We start from the raw sequence: 23,197 nt of genomic DNA on the forward strand, positions 1-23,197 counted from the left end.
ATCACAACCCGTTGGTATTCCTGGCCAATATGAAAAATAAAAACAGGAGGTTATTGAGCTGGAGTCTGATGCTGCAAGAATTCGATATTAAGATACTGCACATTAAGGGGAGTGATAATGTGCTAGCGGATTGTTTATTTAGATGCTGAATTAAATGTATAACTGTATGGCTCTGTAGTTAAAAGAAAAGCTTTTGTATTGTGTTAGATTCTAAAATCCTGTAAGACTCTGTACCACTCCGTTTTAACCGCTGGTAAAAACGTTTTTTTAAGAGGGGAGGTGTTATGACCCCAGCCCCCTCCTTCCTGAGAATCGCAAGATCGCTATTAATTCGGGTCTTGGACCCAGGAAATGAGAGAGAATCCTCAGAAAGACAACGCAACGGATTTGACCTTTGTTTCTTGGAGACACCTTTGTGGATTGCGACCCTATGCTACGTGCCAGCTAGCAGGGCTACGTGTACACTCTCGGGCAATGTGGGGTGGGGATTGTATCACCCCACCTTGATTGACATCTACAACTCTGCAAGTCAAGATAAAAAGGGGCTGCAGGAGGCAGTCCCCTAGCGACGCACCAGAAGGAGACACCATCGCTCATCGCTCCCGTGATAACGGGAAGCTATTCGGAAGCCACGTGTGGTTCGTTTCTCCTTGCCTGGGGAACGGGTGGCTGATAACACCGAAAAGGACTTCGAACTGACAACGGGGAACCCACGTTCCCGATTCAACGGTTTGCGTCCAAAAGACTGGCAAGTATCTTTTCTCACCAAAAATCTCTCTCTCTCCAACAAGTGAAACCCAGCGGTCCCCAAAAGGCTAAAAGCCTGCATGAACATGAAAGACTTTTATATTTCCATCGGACAATATTTTTACCCCCAGACAAAACGATAGAGCTACTTCTTATTGATGATTATTACTATACCCGCGCTTTAGATTGAGTATTGACGATGTATATTATCTGAATGTTTGTATTAACCTTACTTTTGTGCCCCTTTACAAATAAAAACGTTTAAAAATAGTACCATCAGACTTCAGCGGACCTCTCTATCTTTGCTGGTAAGTGACCCAGTTACGGGCTTCGTAACAGTATGATCTTGTACATTTCAGAATTTGTTAACCAGAGAACAGAATTTTAAATGTAAGTCAGTTAGAAAAGAAAGTGTCTCCAATGTCAAACAACAAAAAATACTGTGTTAGTAGCTCAACACAAATTGGTGACCAGTAGATCGGAAAGGAGGTTGGGTAGCATTTGGAAAAGGCAGTTTTTTCCCTTATAATTTAAAAATAGACGTTTAATTCAATAATAAGGCAAATCAGTAGTTGAAACGGACGACTGAGTTGTTGCCTCTAATACAATTTTATCTTTACAACGATTTCATCAATTCCACCCACTGATTTTGCCTCACATACACACCAGTGAATGTACCAACCCGTACGCACTTGGGAGCTAGCCCACATTAGAGGGTGAACGTACAACCGAACAGACAGACAGTGGCGAAGCAAGGATCAGATCGGATTCGCTGCAGCTTCACACATTGCGCAGAGAGAGCGACGTCGGGTCGTCCTTGGAATGAGTTCCGCCGGCAGCCGAGGTTATTCCACGGGTGAGTTGGTCAGACGGAATGGTGAAGTTGACCCGAACGTTGTTTTCAACCTGTTTTGGAATGCGACCGCCATTTGTTTTAGACACCCCTGCTCTACTTTCTCTAACTCAGAAATTTCAAAAGTCCTGGATGCTACATACCCCGTAACTGGGTGTCTGACCAGCAGAGAAAGAAGAATCCATCGGAGTCTGGTGGTACTGTATTCAAAGGTGTTTATTAGTAAAATAGGCAAAACAATACCAATAATGAAAATATATATATAACACAAGTTAGCAATAATAAACCTAAAAGTGTAGGAATAATAATAAGCAATAATAAACAAGCTGTATCAATGTCTAGGGGTAAATGAATTGTCTTAGAAAAGTATAAAGTTCAGTTCAGTTCATTCGTGCTGAGGTAGTTATGGTTGTTGTGTTGTAATCGTTGGAGAGAGAGAGAGAGAGAGAGCGAGATGTAACAGCAACTGTTGCGGCAGGCAAACCTTTTACTCCTTTCTTGATCTGTCGTGTCGTTGTGGCCATTCAATTATGACCCCTCTGTCATTCAGCTAGACCGTTCTTCTGTGGTGGACTCGTCACTCTGGCATGAGTGGACACACATACAAGTCCCCACCGGCCCTGCTGTAACACTGTGAGCCAAAAACCTGTCCCTTTGTACCTGAGACAGGGTAAAAAACTCATAAGCCCTTACAATCTACTCCCACACTGTCGTTTTGCTCTTGTTCATCCTGCAGGTGTTGTAGGCTGTAACGATACATTTTCGGTGTTTCTTTCTCCACTAAGCTTGCTTCAGTAATTGCCACGAGCATCGGAAATTGTTTGGTTGCAACACGCACTACAAGAGACTTGAGACAAGGAACAGCACAGCACAAACGCACAGCTCAACAATATAATACTGACAGTTATTGCCATTTTAGTCAGCCATGCTCCCCATCCTCCGAGTCTACTTTCTAACCAGTCAAATAACTGATGTCCGGACCCTGCATTCTGTTTAACTTCCTTTCTTAGACTTTTCAACTTATACATTGCCTTAGTAAACGAATCTACACTTACCATTATTTTAATGCAATTGTTGTTTTCTGATATCCACACCTCTGGCGTGATTTTCCTCCACACTGTTACGGTTTCAGCATTCTTAACTAAGGGTCCTAAGTCTTTAGACTGATATCCCTTGTTTACCAACAACGTTACGTGGGGCGCAGCCTCCGGTATCCTGTACCATTTTTCTAAAAAGGTGTTCCACTTAACTTGTAAAGCTGCCCCTTCCAAGTGCTGTTGGGTACATGCCTCCAGGTGCCATCTCTCCTCTAACTCCCTGTTCTGAGTCTCGTCAAAAATCACTGTACAATGTAGCTCAGATTTGGGCATTACAGCCCTGGGTAATATAGACTGAACGCCGTTTTTCCATTTTTCCCAGGTTTCCTGAATCTGATCTGCTATGTCTCCTATCCAAAAGACATTATCCTTCTTGTCTTCTCGCACTATCAATTGAGCCCCTGCTCTTTCCACACTCAGTCCATTTCTGGTGCATTCTAATTTTAATTCCAGTTTCAATAAGGCAAGGCTGCCTAACAAATTAATCGGAGTTCCTTTAAATACTAGCACCGGCAAAACAATTCCTTTATTTCCCATTCTCAACTACACTGGAACAGTGCACTGTGTCAACTGTGTTTTCCCTGAGAACCCTACCGTCTTAATAAACTTTCCTGAAATGGGAAGGTGAAGAGCATACTGTGGCTGTACACAAGTTTACGTGGCTCCAGTATCTATCAACATTGGTATCAGTTGCCCTTCTAACATAACCTGAACAATGGGTTCCTCTTCTGCCTCCCTTATTATCATTGGGTAATGTCCCTTCCCACTCGAGTTCTCGGGGCACCCCTAATACCTCGCATAGGGGTTCACAGGTCCGCTTGGGCCTGTGGGGGCTGGTCCTTGGCTAAACTTTAGTTCCCTTCTTATCGGTTCCTGCTGGTATGTGACAGGCCATGGTATAAACTGACAATCTCTTCTCATGTGACCTGGCTGATTACATTCCCAGCACAATCCCTCTACCTCTCTTTCCCCCTGTTTCCTCACTGGTCCCCTTTGCCCATAACTCCTCTGTCCCCCTCCTTGGGACTTCCAGTCCTGTCTGGGCTGTTTGAATTTAGTCTGTTCCTGATAGGGCATTTGTGGGAATGCTCCTCCAAAGACGTTGATTATTGGCATGGGGTTTTCCGGCCCTTGTCTTACAGTATGATCGGTTCCTCCATATAGCAGTGCTTCAGCCAGTTCGATGGCTGTACTCGGACCGGTGGTTGCTGGCAGCATCTTTTTGCTTTTCTCTTTTTCCTTCTTTCTGAGTTCTTCAAGCTGCATTTGTATTAACTTCCTTTGCACCTCTTCCTGCTGCTCAGCCAACCTTCATTTGTCTTTCCGGTATTTCTCAACCGCATGGACTACGTGGTCTCTAAATTCTTGTGGGGTTTTTGACGTCAGCCCAACCACTTCTTCCAGTTTGGATTTTACTTGTGGAGGCATTGCATCCAAAATGCTATGTCGGAACAGTGAGGTCATAAATAAGCTATTCTCCACCTCTTGCTCATTCTCCAGTCTCCACCTTTTCAACTGGTTTTCTACGTAGGCTGCTGGGTTTTCAGTGTCTCCCAGGGGATCCCCTTTTAAGGCTTTGGGGTCCACTTTGGGTGGATAAAGCTTCCTGAGGGCCTGCCATACCCTCTGCCTCACTCTGCCAAACCCGTCTCCATCAGTTCTTGGGTCGTTCGAGTTTACTATGCCAGCCATTTCCATTAGTTCATTAAATTTGGAGGTTCCCATCAACCTTATCAATAGTGCCTTCAAATCTCCCATAGCCAATAATCGTCCTGCCATTTCTTCTTCAAAGGCTCTAATCCATTTCCCTGCTCCTTCATGTAGATTGGGCAGAGTGTTTTTCAGCCCTTCTAGGTCCTGGGATCCCCAAGGGATATACTGCACTTGTCCTGATCCTTTAACTAACAACGGCATCATTCTTCCTCCTTCTTCCCACCTGCCCTGGCTCTCCTCCTCGCCTGACTCCCCATCTGTCTCAGGGTATGTCTTTACTGCCTCCCACACAAATGTCTCTGGGGTCCTCTTCTTCCCTCAGTCTCCCTGTGGAGTCCTTCCTTTCTGTCCTGATTCAATACTTGGTTGGCCCCTGGAGTATTTTTCACATCTCCTCTGGCAATCCCCTCTCAGTAACTTATCTAGCTCTCTCTCTACTTCCGCAAGTCACTTCCCTACCGCCTCCTTCTGCTCTTCTAGGCTTCTGCCTCCTACCTCTTCCCCACAAATTCTCGCATCCTCTCTCTCTCCACTTAACTCTTGCTCCTCCAATGAGTCACCATCTCTTTCTTCCTGTCCGTGTCTGTACACCTGTGGCAGGGACTCCTCATGATCCTTACTCGTGCTTGATTCCCTTCTCTCTTGTGTTTCTCCAAGACTCTCGTCTGCTATCTTTTTTCCACTTCCTCTTGAATGCCTCATCTCTTCCTGCCCTGATGAGCCACTTTCTTTTCTAGTCTGTTGATTTCTATGGTATAACCGATACTCCTCATACTCCTTTTCCTCTCTCAAGTATTTCATCCGTTCAATCCCTTCTTCCATTTCTCTCTTTACCTGTTCCATCTTTATCCTTTCTGCCTGTATCTCCTTCCATATCGCCGCTTTTTCCTTCTCGTATTGTTTTTTTTTTCCTCCTCATTATCCCAAACTTGTACTTCTCCCTGCATGTTCACTGTTCCCGTCAGCAGGGGGCACTGCTTTGGGGTTCCTTCCACATTATAGGGAGGGGGTTTTTCTGTTTCTTTCATATCCAGGTACGGAGCTGAAGCCAGCTTCTCACTATACCTTCCTCTCTCTCTAACAGGCTGTTTCTCCAGCACCTTAGTGTCTTCCTCGCTTGTAATCAATATTCTACCTGTCCTCCTCAGCCTTTCTCCCTCCGTTCTGAAGAGTTTTAGCACTTCCATTTCTCATTCTCTTTTTTGCCCTCTGTTCTTAGATTTATCTTTTGGTTTGTAATTTTTAATTAGTGCCTCCATTTCTTCGCACAAGCTTACATCAAACGTTCCTTCTCTTGGTCATTTTGTGACCAGGTTTTTGGTCCTTTTTTCCCATTTTCTGAAGTTTTTGTGATCTCATATTTATTTACCGGGATTTTTTTGCTCAGAATCTCTACTGCCGTTCCTTTACCTGTCATGTTGTTCTCTCTTTTTAAGGTATTTCAGAGATTCACACTTCATTTACTGGATAATATTATTTACTCTAATTCTATGCCTAGTCTATCGTCTATCTACCAGTGCTTTAAACTATATATTGGACTGTCCTTGTTTCCTATTCTGTTCTGCCTGTACAGACCTCTACTTAGAGCGGGATCCACAGAACTTTCTCTTTGCACCTTGTCTATTCAGACCCTTATCTCTTAAGGCGGTATCCACGAGAATTTTCTCTATTTTTCCTTTCCCTGCCCGTTCAGACCTTCGTTTCATACGAAGCAGTATCCACAGGGATTTTCTCTACTTTTCCTTTCCCTGCCCGTTCAGACCTTCGTTTCATACAAAGCGGTATCCACAGGGACTTACCAACACCACGTGGAATTTTTCTTCACTTAACTTCTTATTAGCTTATTTGTACTTACCCTCACTGCAGTGTTCTTGATCAATCCTCTGAGCCTCCTGTTAACCCCCAATTCTGCCAGATTCTTTGGACTGGAGAAACCCTTCGGCAGTGGTTCCACACTTCTGAGACTCCAAGACCTCCCCAAAACCAACAGAATTCTTAGTCCAAATTGTGGCAAAAAGTGCTTACCTTTTGTTTGGGTGCACCCTTAATTCTGTTAGCCTTGTGGGGTTCCCTAGAGGACTGGGAAGCGTCCCCAATCTGCCGTTTCTTTTCCGCGGGTCTCTTTCCGATCCTGCCGACTACGCCAATTTCTGTCGTGGTTTCTTGTGCCCCACAAACAACCAGGAGACGCAGAAGATTCTTCAAGAAGTGTTAAACTTTAATTTGCAAATCAAAGCTGAGACAGTCAGTGAGCTAGTCGCTGATTGCCCCCCCCCCCCTCGATCCTTGTACATAGCATTTTTTATAGCAATCTCCTGGTTTAGTTGCATTAGCATATCCAATCGGTCAACAGTTGCGTATCACCAGTACATCAGCTCCCGACTTCCCACTATTGTTTCTACCCATTAACTTAATCATGTTCTAATCTACTTTTTGGGCCACGTGTTACCTCATCCCTGGCCACAGTTATCTCTTAGCTAGCCTCTCATTAACACACCATTATCTTCTTATTTGGCTACATTCTTAAGTTACTGATGTGTTCAATAGTACAGAGACAAAACAGAGATTTCATTCTCCTACTAAATTGGATACATACATAGCAAATAGCAAACACAAAGCTGACTACATAGTTTTGGTTACACAGCAAACAATGCAACTTTATACTCCAATACTTTCTGCAATAGGACTGCCCCTGCAGCCTCATCACTTGCATCAGTTGCCAGGGAGAAGGGTTTCAAAAGGTCAGGTGCTTTTAGCACAGGGTGATGGCACAGTATGGTTTTCAACCTCTCAAAAGCTTTCTGACAAGGACTGCTCACTCAAATTTTTCCTCCTTCCGTAGGAGTTTTGTAAGTGGGAGGGCAATATCTGCAAAGTTCTTACAAAATTTTCGATAGTACCCCACCTTGCCCAAAAACCTTCTCAGTGCCCTCTTATTTGTTGGGGCAGGAACCTCGGAAATAGCCTGTACTTTAACCTGCACAGAAGCCAACTGCCCCTGTCCTACCACATACCCCAGGTATGTGATCGTGGCATGACCAAATTCACTCTTTGCGAGGTTCACTGTGAGATGGGTTGCAGACATTCTTTTAAACAGTTTTTCTACAGCCTCAATGTGCTCATCCCAAGTGTCACTCCAAACTACTACATCGTCAATATAAGCCTTTGTGTTTGTTAACCCTTTAATCATGGCGTCAATCATCCTCTGAAATGTCCCTGGAGCATTTTTCATTCCAAACGGCAAGACATTGTATTCGTAGAACCTGGATGGGGTGACAAAGGCTGAAATTTCTCGAGCCCTGTCAGTTAAAGGAACACACCAGTATCCCTTTAGCAGGTCAATCTTAGTGATGTATCTCGCTATACCCATTTTATCAATACAATCCTCCACCCTAGGGATAGGATAAGCATCTGTTTGTGTGATGGCATTCACCTTTCTGTAATCTGTACAGAATCTTATACTACCGTCCGGCTTCATTACAACCACACATGGAGATGACCATGCAGAGGAAGATTCACGAATAATACCAGCAGCTAGCATATGCTCAATTTCTTTTTCCACTAGCTTGCTCTTTTCCAAATTCATCCGATAAGGGGATTGTTTAATCGGCTGGACCGAGGTAACAATAACATCATGCTCTGTTACTTTGCATCTCCTGGGAACATCTGGGCATAAACCTGCATGCCGGTTAATTAGCTGTGTCAGCTGCTCTCTTTGTTCAGGGTCTAAATGACTGACTTTATCGGCAAAATTGGCTAAAATAACAGAGTTCTCTAGTCGGGTGGGTACTATGCTTATCTTTTCAAAACGCTCAGGCCCCTCCTTATCAATCCTTTCTGCCTCATCGGTCTTCGCGACAACACCGACCACCGTGGGGGTCGCGTCATGATAACCTTTGAGCATGTTAACATGAACCAACTGGCTCGGCTTTCGTCTATCAGGTGTTTCAATCACATAATTCAGTGAATCTATTTTCTTAATCACTTTGTACGGCCCCTGAAATCTTGCCTGTAGGGGGTTGGTAACTACAGAGAACAGGACCAAAACCTTCTTGCCCACTTGAAATTCTTGTTCTCGGGCTCGTTTATCATACCATTGTTTCATTTTAGTCTGGGAGTCTTTAAGATTTTGCTTTGCCAACTCGCAAACCTTATGGAGACTTTCACGGAACCTCAAAACATAGTCAATCACATTGACTTGCACATTCGGACTAGACCATTTTTCTTTGAGTAAGGTTAAAGGTCCTCTGGGCCTGTGACCAAAAATGAGTTCAAATGGACTGAACCCCAGAGATTCCTGAACCGTGTCCCTCATTGCAAATAACGGAAGTGGTAATGCATCATCCCAGTCTCGAGTGTTTTCCTGACAGTAAGTTTTAATCATGGTCTTTAAAGTTGCGTGGAATCTTTCCAATGCTCTTTGAGATTCCGGGTGGTATACAGAGGCTAGAATTTGTTTAACTCCCATCTGTGTCAACATTTGCTGAAATGCACGGGACGTAAAGGTACTCCCCTGATCTGACTGTATTTCTCTAGGTAACCCTACCAAAGTGAAAAATTTAATGAGTGCCTTTACCACCGCAGGAGCCCTAATGTTCCCCAGGGGCACAGCCTCCGGGAATCGAGTAGCAGCACACATCAGGGTCATGACGTACTGCCGCCCACTCGCAGTTCTGAGCAAAGGACCCACAAAATCCACGATGATGCGGGAAAAAGGCTCCCCAAACGCGGGTATCAATCTGAGAGGTGCCTTCGGGATAACCTGATTTGGCTTTCCTACCACCTGACAAGCATGGCACCTTTTACAATAGTCAACAATATCCTTCCTCATACTTGGCCAGTAAAAATCTTTCATAACCCTATCTACTGTCTTCCTTACTCCCAAATGTCCACCTAGAGGTCCCTTGTGAGCCAAGTCCAAAATTTCGTCCCGATAGACCTTCGGAACCACCATCTGGTGTACCACTGCCCAGTCCTCATTGACTGGCACCATGGTCGGCCTCCACTTCTTCAGTAACACTCCCTCCTTCAGATAGTATCCCTCTGGTTCTTTATCAATCTCTACTTCAGAAAGAGCTGATTCTTTCAACACCACAAACTCCTCATCCCGACTCTGTTCTTTTATAAAGTCCCTCCTTGCTAATGATAGATCTACCTCCTCTCTTTTACTCTCCTTAGATCCATTATCCTTTTCCTTCGCATCCGGTAACCCCTTTTTATACAATGTCAGCAAAAATGTCTCTGCTAAATCAACACTGGACTCATTTAAACTGTCTCCTTTCTCAGCCGCCTTTCTAAACATGCTGCGAGTGATTGCGCATGCGGGATAAATCTTGGAATCTATAGGCGGGTCCTCAGCACTTACAGGCTTACTTGTTAGCTTCACTGCTGAATACACGTCACCACCTGCCAGATCGTTACCAAGTAGTATGTCCACGCCGTCCATCGGTAGTTTCGACTGCACCCCTATTTCGACTGGTCCAGATACCAGATCACATTTCAGAAACATCCTGTGCAAAGGTACGGCCTCGGTCCCTTTCCCGATACCTCTTAACACAACCTCCCCAGTCTCAGTCTCCGGACCAAAATCCAGCACCTTCTTTAGAATCAATGACTGATCAGCCCCAGTATCCCTCCAGATCCGCACTGGAACTGGGGTTTCACCCTCCTTCACAGACACTGTCCCTTCCAAGATAAACTTCTCACGCCCCTCTTGTGCTCTATCTACCTTTGCCTTCCTCATCGATCTGCTGACCGACTCAATGCAACCAGTAGGGATTTCTGTTTTCCCTTTTCCAGTCTCCTTCTTTGGAGCAAAGCATATATGGCCAGCTATATGACCAGCTTTCCCACAATTATAACACGTAAAGCTAGGAACCTTCCTGCCAGCCTGTTTTTCCTCCTCCTTACCTTCTCCACTAGCTCCCAGCTTATTCTCTGCCTTAGATGGTGGACTTTCTCTATCGTCCCTACTGCCTTTCTGGTAGCTCTTATTTGAGGAAAACTTTGACTTGTGGGTTAAGGCGTACTCGTCTGCTAACTTGGCAGTCGCAGACAGAGTCTCCGTCTCCTTCTTATCCAAGTACGTCTTCATACTCTCAGGGATACAACCTTTGAACTGCTCTATCAGTATTAACTGTAACAGTTTATCATAATCTCCAACAACCCCTTTTGAGGCTCACCAATGCTCACAATACATTTGCATCTCACGGGCAAACTCTAAATATGTGTGGTTCCATAGCTTTCTCCAGTTCTGGAACTTCAGCCGGTATGCCTCTGGCATGAACTCGTAACTCCTCAATACAGCCCTTTTTACTTCCTTATAATCCCTAGACTCATCCATGGACAATGCCGAATACGCTTGCTGAGCCTTCCCCCTAAGTACGCTCTGCAACAGAACAGCCCATTTCCCCTTAGGCCAGTTCTGATTCACAGCCACTTTCTCAAAATGAAGGAAGAACTTATCGACATCCATCTCCTCGAATGGAGGTACCAACTGGATCTCCCAACCAATCTTGAACCCCTCATTTGGGTCTGCTGCCCGGTCTCTTCCCTGCTGTACCCTTAATTTCTCTATTTCCAGCTCATGCTGCCTCTCTTTCTCCCTTTCCTCCCTCTGCTTATCAGCTTCTTCCTTCTGCCTTGCAGCCTCTTCCTTCTCCCTTTCAGCCTCCTCTCTCTTCCTTTCAGCCTCCATCTCCTTTATCCGGAGCTCATGCTCCCTTTTCTCCTTCTCCTCAGCCAATCTTAATTTTTCTATCTGTAGCTGAACCTCTCCCTCGGCTGGTTTCCTCTCAGGGAACAGGTCCAATACATCCGGCGTGAACACACCCTCGGTAACATAATGCATAGCTATTGCTCTCTGTATATCCAACTTTCTCATCAACGATTTCACCGCCGAAAGATTTAATCGTTTCGCAACACTCACCAATTCCACCTTCCTGGCATCCTCCAATGCCCCCGAAGTCGGATCTTTTAAAAATTTGTCTATTTCCATCTCTGCTGGTGTGCCATCTGGTTATCCACACAACCAGATCAGATAAGGGACTTTTATCCCGATTCACTGCGCCCCCCACCACAATTTCTTACACAAATCCCAGACGAGCCCCCAATTTGTTATATACCCCGTAACTGGGTGTCTGACCAGCAGAGAAAGAAGAATCCATTGGAGTCTGATGGTACTGTATTCAAAGGTGTTTATTAGTAAAATAGGCAAAACAATACCGATAATGAAAATATATATATAACACAAGTTAGCAATAATAAACCTAAAAGTGTAGGAATAATAATAAGCAATAATAAACAAGCTCTATCGATGTCTAGGGGTAAATGAATTGTCATAGAAAAGTATAAAGTTCAGTTCAGTTCATTCGTGCTGAGGTAGTTATGGTTGTTGTGTTGTAATCGTTGGAGAGAGAGAGAGAGTGAGCGAGATGTAACAGCAACTGTTGCGGCAGGCAAACCTTTTACTCCTTTCTTGATCTGTCATGTCGTTGTGGCCATTCAATTATGACCCCTCTGTCATTCAGCTAGACCGTTCTTCTGTGGTGGACTCGTCACTCTGGCATGAGTGGACACACACACAAGCCCCCACCGGCCCTGCTGTAACACTGTGAGTTTAACTGACTGATCTCCTGGTTCGGTCTCCGATGCCCCCACCTCCCTTGTGGGTTCACAACCCTCAGTCAGGGTCCACTGGTGTGTCTGAAGGGTGTCTCTCCAGACCTGTCTTTTTATCTCCACTAACGGGGTGTCAGCTATCAATCAATTTTGAATGACTGGGTCCATCAAACCAGCCCACTCCTGCAGTCCACTGAGGAATGTTAATGAGCAAAAATATTAGAATATAAATAACCCTTGCAGAAGTCATAATACAGTAAATCAACAGTCTCTCTCCCCTCTCTTATCTGTAGCAGATGTTCTTGCATGTTTTCCATCTCTCTCTCTCTCATGAGCAGCATAGCAACAGTAATGGTTCGTAGTTCTGGGGGGGGAGAATGGGTAACTCTGCACCCCATTGTCCATCAGATCTATTCATCACTCATAACACCCCCATCCTTCTGGGAATTTTCACCAAGGTGAAATTTAACTAATACAGCATATTACAGAATTACAGAGTTTTTGTTTCTTATTACCCATAACTGAAGGTGTGCCTCGCACCCCCCCCCCCGCCCCCCCGGTCTTGGAAGAAGTGTAAGAAGTGTTTCCTGCTGCTCTGGTCTATTTGAATTTCATTCATTCTGCCGGAGAAGTCCAGGCCGTGGGCTGTTGTCCTGCTCAAGAGCTGGTGACTCCGTACCTCTGACTAACCGATGATTAAGTTGGGGTCCGAGGCAGTCCAGTCTTAACCTGGTCAGATTCCCGATTCCCCAGACGATGATCTCCACACCTGCCGAGGTTGACCTAATGGCCTAAACACAAAGTACACTGCAGATGCTGTGGTCAAATCAACACGTACAAACAAGCTGGATGAACTCAGCAGGTCGGGCAGCATCCGTTGAAATGAGCAGTCAATGTCCTAATGGCCAAAATCTGGCTATTAGAGGGAATCAGACATTTAAAAGACATTTGGATAGGTCATGGGTAGGAAAGGATCAGCGGGATGTGGGGTCAGATGCAGGTTAAGTGGGACTAGTTCAGATCAGCCGTTCGGAGAGTTCAGGTCGTGAGCTGTTGTCCCACCAGGAGCGGAGACTCGGCAACCTGCTACCGTCTCCGATTGACAAGTGATTCAAGTCAAGGTCCGAGGCTGGTCAGACTCCCGATGTCCAGAGGAGACCACATTGGACCAAGACCCCCACACCCGCCCGGGGCTGACCCATCCAAATCTTGGCCATCAGATAGGATCAGCCATGTGGACAGGAAAGACTCGGAGAGATGTGGGCTAAATACAGATCAAGGAAACTAGCTCAGGATGTCAAGAAGGCATCACGGTTGGCCCGAGCAACTTCGGCAGAAGGGACTGTTAGGACGTTATTTGATTCTAGGATCAGACACAGATCAGACTGGCTACCGAATGGGGCTGAACCAGTCCAGACCGTGTCCACCTACTGGGACCGGACAAACTCTGGTCATTCGGTCAGTGTTGGGATTGGACTTGCACTCTTCGCAGCAAGCGATCCAACTGCAGAAACTGGCCTGAGATTAAAGCTTTGCAAGAGAATGAGGAAGTGAAACTGGACAGTGAAAACAAGAAGGAGAAAGTGATATCTGCCACAAAACTCCTGAAAGTAGTAAATCAAAAAACCATTGGATAGTTTTATTACTGTCACGTGTACCAAGACAGCGATAAACCGCTGTGAGCGACGCCGACAGACCACGACATCCAGTTAGTAATAGGAGAACAATATCGTGATAGTTACAGAGAGACTGCAGGTCGACAAATAAAGTACAAAGGAAGTGCCGCCACGAGGCAGATTAGGCGATCAAGTTCTTTTAGTATTTTTTAAGAATCTAATAAGAATGAAATAGAAGCTGCCCTTGAGTTTGATGGCAGGCGATCTCAAGGTTGTGTACCTTCTGCCTGACGGGAGAGGGGACAAGAGAGAATGGCCGGGATCCTCAGTCATGTCAGCCGCTTTCCTGAGGGAGTGGGTGGTGTAGTCTGAGTCAGTGGAGGGGCGGCTGGTATGTGTGATAGACTGGACCGCATTCACACACTCTGATTTCTTGTGGATAATTATCTAACACCACAGGAAAAAATCCGCATCTTTTAGGTCATTCTACTACTTGTGAAGAATGGAGCTAAATCTTCCCTGCAGCAAGTGTATTATGTTAAGATTTCATTTGTGAATACCTGTAGTTTCAACGTTTGAAGCTTCAGGATTATGTATTTTATAAGCAATCGAACCTGATGGCATGAACATCAATTTCTTCAATTTCCAGTAATGGCACCATCTCCCCCCCCCCCCACTATTCCTCATCCCCTTTTCCCTCTCTCACCTTATCTCCCTGCCTGTCCATCTCTCCTCCCCCCTTTCTTTCCATGGCCTTCAGTCCTGTCCTATCAGACTCCCACTTCTCCCGCCCTGTATCTCTTTCATCAATCAACTTCCCAGCTCTTTACTTCACCCCACCCCTTCCCAGTGTCACCTATCACCTCGTGTTTCTCCCTCCTCTCCCCCACCTTTTAACTCTACCCCTCATCTTTTTTTCTCCAGACTGTCGCTGCTGCCTGGCCTGCTGAGTTCCTCCAGCATTTTGTGTATGTTGCATGGATTTCCAGCATCTGCAAATTTTCTCTTATTTGAATTTGTTACCCATTATTCTTTTGGATTCAACTTCCACATAAGTATCTCTCTTTTACTGATTTAATCACTTTGTTGGATGGTGAATACATGTATTGATCATATCTTCAACTTAAAAATAACCGTTAGTGACTTTAATTATCCTTGGTATCCTATCATCAGTAAAACAAATGAAAGATGATATACAATGTGATATCTATATGACAATGAGTGCAGATAAGGGCTTTTGTTTAGAACCGTTGGTGTTACAAAATTCACACTCACAGCCTTGGGTACATCAGTTAGCAACTGTTTAAAAAATCTGTTAATCCTCAAAATTGATGGATCCTGGACTGTCGACTCAGGTCACGAGTGCTGTTTCCCTTTAAGAGAAAGGAAATGCAGGAAACGTACTGGGCTGCAAGTAAGATTGACACACAGAGGATTAAGACCCACATCCCCTTGCATTTTGCTGATGAATGTACGTGCTCTGGAAATTAAAACTGAAGACTTCAGAGCACGATTGCAGGAACTGAGTGGCATCAGGGACCGCTGTGTACTTTGCCTCATGGAAACATGGCTTACTCCTACTGTTTCAGACGCAGTGCTGCAGCCCGAGGGCTTCACCATTCACTGCACTCACAGATTGGAGAGACTCTTAAAGGTAGAGAGGGTGGAGTGTGCTTCATGTTTAACTCATTGTGGTGTACAGACCCAGTGCTATCTCAGTCCTGCTTACCAGACCTGGAACCTCTAGCTGCCAAGTGTCATTCATTTTATCTGCCGAGTGAGTTTTCTGCTGTCATCCTGGTAGCAGTGTATATTCCACCCTGGCCAACATCAGGCCTGCAGTGGATGAGCTGAGCACCGTGATCAGCAGCCATGAAACAGTGTACCCTGATGCCTTCCCTGTCGCTGCAGAGGACTTCAACCAGGTCGACTTGAAGAAGTCTCTGAATAACTACCACCAACTTATCACCTGTAGAACCAGAGGAGCCAACACACTTGAATACTGTTTTATCACAATCAGGAGCAGTTACCGTGCTATCACATGCCTGTACATTGGCAAGTCCGATTATCTGGCTGTACTTCTACTCTTGGCTTCCAGGCTGATGCTAAAGACCACAGCACTAGTGATGAAGGGAAGCAAAGTAGCGATTGCAGGGCTGCTTCGACTCAGAGGACCAGACAATATTCAGTGATTCATCTTGGATTCTGAGTGATTACGCCACAGTTATCAGCAACTTCATCAGAACCTGTGGGGATGTGTGCGTGCCTCCGAGAACATACCGGACATACCCAAACCAAAAGCCATGGATTCAGGACACGCACAAAGACAGGCGTGTAGAAAGAGCCTTAAGGATCATTGGGGACCTGAGTCACCCAACCAGCTACTACCATCCAGAAAATGGTACCACAGCAACTGTATTTCTGTTATATTGACTATCCTGTTGTACATAATATTTATCATAAATTACTATAAATCGCACATTGCTCATTTAGACAGAGACGCAATGTAAAGATTTTTACTACATGTATATGAAAGGCGTAAGTAATAAAGTCAATTAAATTCAATTCAGTAAAAAAAAACAGCAGATTTGCAGTTGCTGAGGTCTAGACCTGTGGTGATCAAGACCAGTGATCTAGAACTCTACAAGAGGTCCAGGTACACCATATGAAGGCTATTTTAAGAGAGGTAAAACAATTCCCATTGAAGTTAGAGACTGAATTGGATGCATGCCAGCTCTGGCAGCATTTGCAGACCATTACTTACGACAAGGCAAAACCCAACAGCATGAAATTCTGTGATGCTTCACTTCCAGATGAGCTCAATGCCTTTTGTGCATGCTTTGAAGGAGAGAATAAAACTAAACTGTGCAAATCCCTGCAGCATCTGGCCACGCTGAGACCTCTGTCTCAGAGGCTAACGTCAGGACATCTTTCAAGCAGGTGAAAACTTGTAGGCACTCAAAATCTGTGCCAGCCTACTGGCAGAAAAGTTGAAGGGCATCTTCTGCCTCTCACTGCTGCAGTTGGAGGTTCCCACCACCTGTTTCAAAAGGGCAACAATCATACCAGTGCCCAAGGAGAGCAGGGTGAGCTGCCCCAATGACAATTGCCCAGCAGCACTCACATCTATGGTGATCAGGTGCTTTGAAATGTTGGTCATGGCTAGAATCAACTCCTGCCTAAGCAAGGACCTGGACCCACTGCAATTTGCCCATCACTGCGGTAGATCTACAGTGGATGTATTCTCACTGGCGCTTCACTCAGCCTTGCATCATCTGGACCGTAGCAATACCTATGTCAGGCTGCTATTTATTGATTACAGCTCAGCATTCAACACCATTATGCCCTCAGTACTAGTCAACACGCTTCAAAACCTGGACCTCTGTACCTCCCTCTGGAACTGGATCCTTGACTTCTTCACCAGGAGACCACAGTTAGTGCAGATCAGAAGAAGCGTCCCCTCCTTGCTGGCCATCAACACCAGCACACCTCAAAAGATGGCAGCTTAACCCACAGCTCGACATAGATCAGCTGGTTGAATGATGTTGCAACAACAGCCTCACACTCAACATCGGTAAGACCAAGGAAATGTTTGTGGACTATAGGAAGGAGCCGTCAAGGGAACACACACCGGTCCTCATTGAGGGATCAGCAATGGAAAGGGTGAGCAGTTTCAAGTTCCTGGGTGCCAACATTTCTGAAGGTCTATCTTGAGCCTAATCTATTGATGCAAATACAAAGAAGGCATGAAAATTAGGAGTTTGAGGAGATTTGCTGTGTCACCAAAGACTCCAGAAAAGTTTCTACATGTGTACAATGGAGATAAATGGTTGTATCACCATCTGGTATCCAGGGACCACTGCACATAATCAAAAAAAAACTGCAGAAGGTTGCAAACACAGGCAGCTCCATCACGGGCCCTAGCCTCCACAACAGTGAGGACATAGAGGCCACCATGTGGGCATAGTGGTTAGCATGATGCATTTACAGCTTGGGGTGTGGGAGCTTGGAGTTCAATCCCAGCATCCTCTGTAAGGAGACTGTATGTCCTCTGCATGCAATGCATGTGTTTCCCCCCAGTGCTCCAGTGGCCTCCCACCATCCAAAGACATACCGGGTCAGTTAATTGGTCATTTGCAAATTGTCCTGTGATTGGGTTAGGGTTAAATCGGGGCAGCGTTGCTCAAAGGACCAGAAGGGCCAACTCCACACTGTATCGCTAAATAAATAAAATCTTCAAAAGGCGATGCCTCAAAAAGGCAGCATCCATCGTTATGGATTCACATCACCCAGGACATGCCCTCTTCTCATTGCTACCATCAGGGAGAAGGTACAAGAGCCTGAAGACACATACTCAATGCTTTAGGAACAGTTTCTTCCCCTCCACCATCAGATTTCTGAACCAACCTTTGAACACTTTCTCACTATTTTTGCTCTCTTTTCTGCCTAACTTATTTAATTTATATATATATATATCTTATTGTAATGTATAGGGTTTTTATTATGTATTGCTCTGTACTGCTGCTGGAAAACAACAAATTTCACAACATATGCCAACAATATTAAACCTGATTCTGATTATGATTCAGGTACATCCAGTTGTATATCAGTGTCATTGCTGTTTTTTGCTTCTGACCAACACACAGTGATGTCCATTTCCAGGATTATAGTGTGTCACTTGAAAAAAATATGAACAGACATTTCCCAATGTGAGGCACACTTGTGCATCCAATGAAATTTCCAGCTATGAAGCACATGGGATAACTTCACTCTCCTTACACCTTTCCCTCCGGAACATAGTTTGGAGCTTGGATCGGGTTGGCTTGGGGTTGTCTGTTGTTGAACATTCCAGGATAGCTTGATCATTGGAATACAACAGCTGGGAGGTCTGTAAGGTAATAGCATCTTCAACCTGGCTCCTTCACCATGGTTCACACTAACCTGCAATCTCGACTTTACTCTGATTTCAAGCCTGACTGCTTCACCCTTTCCTACCCACTGCCGGACTGCACAAAAACACTAGGAGATAGGTTAAGCTACCTGGCCCCTCAAGCCTGTCAGCCCCATCAATCAATATGATCACGGCTGATCTCAGCTGAACTCCTCTGGGCCAGTTCCCTCTTGTTTCACTTCCTCAGCTCTTCACAAACCGACTCCAATATGTGCTGCCAGTCCTGTCTTTATTGCACCCTTCAAACACTGGACACCCCGTCCTTCTTGTCACCAAAATATTTGCCAGTTCTAAAATCCTCACTGCACTTGACATTCATCCAAATATCTGTCAGATTCATTGATTCCCTCCAACAGTTTACCAGCCAGCATGGAGATGGGTCAGTTAGATGGCATTCCTCCTGTGCCAAATGTATCTTCAGCCACATGTGATTGAGAGAGTGCATTAGTTACAGGCTGTGATGATTAACATCATGACCTTCCTACTCTGTGGACATCACGGCTGGTGGCACAGTGACTCAATGTAAGTTAATACTTGGCAGCAGAGCAGGGTAATTATAAGCTCACTCTGCCTATCTGTCAGGAAGTGCCTCTGATGGTAACACGTTTAAGAATTTGTGCTCCCTCCAACTATATATAAAATAAATGGGAGAAAATTACATATTGATAGACCATCAAGCTAAGTGTACTTCAATGTTTTACACTGAACGTGTTGAACTATTTAATATTGTGGGATTCCAGCAATTATTAACAGTGGACACAGAAGATTTTTTTTGTCAGTTACAATCTCTCAGAGATAAATAAGATGAAATAATTGCAATAGATTCGGCATAATTTTCACTTCCAGGGAAAACTGCAAGGAATTAAGAAGCTTCACACAAGCAAGAATTTTCATTGCAATCTGAAGTATAAACTAATCTGAAGATTCTACCGTACTATTTATGCAAATTCCAAAAGAAAAGTCTGCATCAGTTGCGTTAACCATGTTTTATTTACTTGCCATTATTAAGAATGAATACACAAAGCTAAACTTTGTTACATCAACTTCAATTCCCACCAGAGAGCCATTTTTTCCCTATAATTATAAATAAATAAGTTTGATTATACGAAAGAACTAAAATATTGCTGAAATTTCACCCAGTAAGAAGAGCAATTGGGAGATTTTTTTAAATAACGGCTTAGATTCTTATTTTAAATTTAAAAACACAGTGATTGACAGAACTGGGAGCCTACTCTCACACACCTATTAAATTTCATACCTAGTGTTGCCTAACACTAAAACTATTCTAAAGTGTCTAGTAAAGCAAGTAAAGTCAATTTTCTTGATTAAGTGGAGGTTGAATCCTAAATTTATTTGCCCAGACCACAATGGAGACTTTCTGCCAGTAAACCAGATTGCTATGCTCAGCTGAATTCTAAATGTCCATCTTCATCAGAGGAAAATGATGCCACCCATGCAGAGGTTTGCTTTTACTGAAGAAGTTTAACATTATAGCTTTGATGCCTTCACTTTGGAATATGTTTTGTTTCACTGAATGAACAGCTGTTGCTTAGAATATTATTGTGTTTCCAGTTTATGACCCCAATGATACTCGAGCACCAATATATGAAACACTGGAAGAACTCAGCTCGTCAAACAGCATCTATGGGGTGGGGGGGGGGGTGTGGACAGTTAGTGTTCCAGTAAATAACTGGAGGAATGGGATTGCTCCAGGTTGGCATAGAGACGAGCCCTTTGGCCCATCGATTCTTTACTGATCATCAGTCATCCACTGTCACTAATCCTATGTTAATCTCAATCTTCAAGGGAACTTGGATCTAAAGTCTGATTTAACATTATGGAAATAGAATCTCACAGTTAAGATTGCGCATGTATTGTCAATGAATAGAACAAAGAAAAATAAAGATGACTGGATTTTATTGTCATATGAAGGGCTATTGCAGTGCATTGTTTAAAACAGCATGTTAAACAGGCATTTAGAATAAGAACAGAAAAACAAATTTAAATGCTTTTTTTTTCTGGTATGGGGAAAGACCAGGGTTAGAGGCTTAGTAAACATGATCTGCTGGATCTCGCAGTCAGAGCAAAGGTTGGGTCACAACTTCCAGAGCTGTCATCCTGTCATGATGAAGGGTCTCGGCCCGAAACGTCGACAGCGCTTCTCCCTATAGATGCTGCCTGGCCTGCTGTGTTCCACCAGCATTTTGTGTGTGTTGTTATCCTGGATGGCTTTGTGTTTCTGAAGGATATGCTTTCTTGTCCGATGATTTTAAAAAAAGGTGATAATTAGACACATTTCTGACAGACATTCTGATTGGGAACAGCTAATGCCATTGTGCGGACTTAACCGAGATTTTGCTCCATATGGTGAGGTGGGGGGTGGTTAGTGTTGTTACGCAGAATGTGTACCATGTTGTAACAGGAACCCCCCACATTTTATCCATTATTATTACTTAACAACCATAGACAATACTCAACAAAAATTTAAACCTAAAAGAGCCCAACATTTCCATTAGCTTGGTGTAACGACCCTAAAAAGAGTTCATGCTGTGCTGTGTAATATTTATTTATTGAGATGCAGCACAGATTAGGCTTCAACCAGCATCACCCAGCAATCCCCCATTTAATCCTAACCGAATCACAGGACAATTTACCTGCCAGCCAGTACGTCTTTGGAAACCGGAGCAGCTGGAGGAAAGCCACACGGTCACGAGGAGGACATACAAACTCCTTACGGGCAGCGGTGGGAATTGAACCCAGGTAGCTGGCACTGTGAAGCATTGTGCTAACCACTACACTGCCATGCTGCCCCAAATATAGTGTGGCTGTGCTCTAAAGTATAGCTGTAAATATTTGGGGAACATGATAAATATGGTTTCCAGATCTATTCTTACTTTGTAAAATGAAGTCAAGCTACTGGCTGTTTCCTTTGTTAGGTGAAGATGGCCAAGCGAGTCGCTATCATTGGGGCTGGAGCCAGTGGGCTAGCGTGTATAAAATGCTGTTTGGATGAAGGCTTGGAGCCTGTATGCTTTGAAAAAAGCAACGACATTGGAGGGCTCTGGAACTTTCAGGTATGTTTGGGTGTTTTATTAGTTTTTTGGTGTTTCCATGCCGTCCCTTGCCAATAAAAAGAGAAAATACTCAACAGATCAGACAGCATATGTGAAAAGAAAAACAGATAATGTTTCAGGCCTGGGAGACCTAATCAGACATGGTAACAGCATGAACCCCTAGACCTGGGGTCACCAACCTTTATTGCACCGCGGACCAGTTAATATTGACAATATTCTTGCGGACCGGCCGATGGGGGGTGTTAATAACGACCAGAATATAGGTGATAAGTCAACTACTATGTCAGTTATAAGTGGCTAATACACTCAATTTCGTTTCTAAAAGGGTTTATCTAACGAATTTAATACTAAACACACAGTGCATGTTTTCATCGCATGAACATAGTGATAAGCTAATTATAACTCACTTTTAAGTCAATAGCATCGTAACATTTTAAGTAACGTTTGGATATTAAACACACAGCACATATTTTCCTCGTATGAACATATAAAATCATTGCAACACACCAGTGAGAGGACAAGGTAAGGGCCGGAGGTCCCCGTACTGGGGCCGTGGCAGACGCAGTCCAGAGAGAGCAACCGACCGAGCGAGGGGTGTGACAGGGCGCGGCCCAGCCCCCTTGTAGGTAGGTAGAATCTATTGGCTAATGAAAGTTTGGCTCGAGGGATGATTTTCAGTAGATCACAGCGAGGTAGCTGCTCTGCCTCTTACGAAACCCCGAGCCCGAATTAGGTCGTCAGCGAATATTTTAGCACCGGGTTCCCCACGAGTGTTTGGTGTACCAAACAGGTTTAGAGGCAGCGCCCATCAGTCCAGGCTCCAGGCCAGTATCAACGGCACTTCTCGCCAGCTGGTTACCTGAGGCTAACCAGTGATCCCTGGCGCGAGGGTGTCACTGCGTTTAGGCGACTGATGACTTCGCATGGGTAATGACCTCGCATGCGTTCAAGTTCAACAGTGGGCGTGACAGGCAATGAGAAAAGGTGCAGCTGACTCATATCGTTTCATATCGCCTAATCACATCGTTTCCTCGCGGCCCGGTAGTACATGCTTTGCGGCCCGGTGGTTGGGGACCACTGCCCTAGACACCAATGAAACCTACTTGTTATTGAGTAATCCTGTGGAAGAAAGTGAGTTTCCACAAAGTTTGTTCTGTTGAAGGATCCCAGACCTGAAATGTTAACTGTATTGCTCTTTCCACAGATGCTGCCTGGCCTGAGTTTTTGCACACCTGTTTTTATTCCACTATCCAACATTTGCACTTAAAAAAAATCTCCTGCTTTCACTGAGATCAATTTAAAATGGGTGTAACTCCACAAAAATATTATTTTTATGTATATTAACTTGGTGCTCAGCTATCCAGTCCCAAGGGACCTTGATGACTTGCGCTGAGGTTGAAATTGTGAGTTCAGTTTAAGTCATGTTTTACCAAACTAACTCGGTACTTTCTCAACTTCGAATCATTCATTTGAAGGCTCATTTTATTGTCAAAGTATGCATGTACAACATAACTCTGATATTTATC

General features: G+C 44.4%; 1 protein-coding gene across 2 annotated transcripts in view; it reads left to right on the plus strand.

The window, feature by feature from the left end:
• Nucleotides 1-21,530: 21,530 nt before the first annotated feature.
• LOC140736601 (flavin-containing monooxygenase 5-like) overlaps nt 21,531-23,197 on the plus strand; it is a 32,770-nt gene continuing 31,103 nt past the window's right edge. The window contains exon 1 of one of the 2 annotated variants that reach the window (XM_073062422.1): nt 21,531-21,671. In XM_073062422.1, coding sequence (XP_072918523.1) covers nt 21,540-21,671 — 132 coding nt within the window. In that variant the 5' untranslated portion in view covers nt 21,531-21,539. The remainder of the gene's footprint in view (nt 21,672-23,197) is intronic. The other variant, XM_073062421.1, reaches the window with a different exon arrangement.

This window comes from Hemitrygon akajei, chromosome 12 (assembly GCF_048418815.1).
Source record: "Hemitrygon akajei chromosome 12, sHemAka1.3, whole genome shotgun sequence".
In the NCBI taxonomy this organism is placed as follows: domain Eukaryota; kingdom Metazoa; phylum Chordata; class Chondrichthyes; order Myliobatiformes; family Dasyatidae; genus Hemitrygon; species Hemitrygon akajei.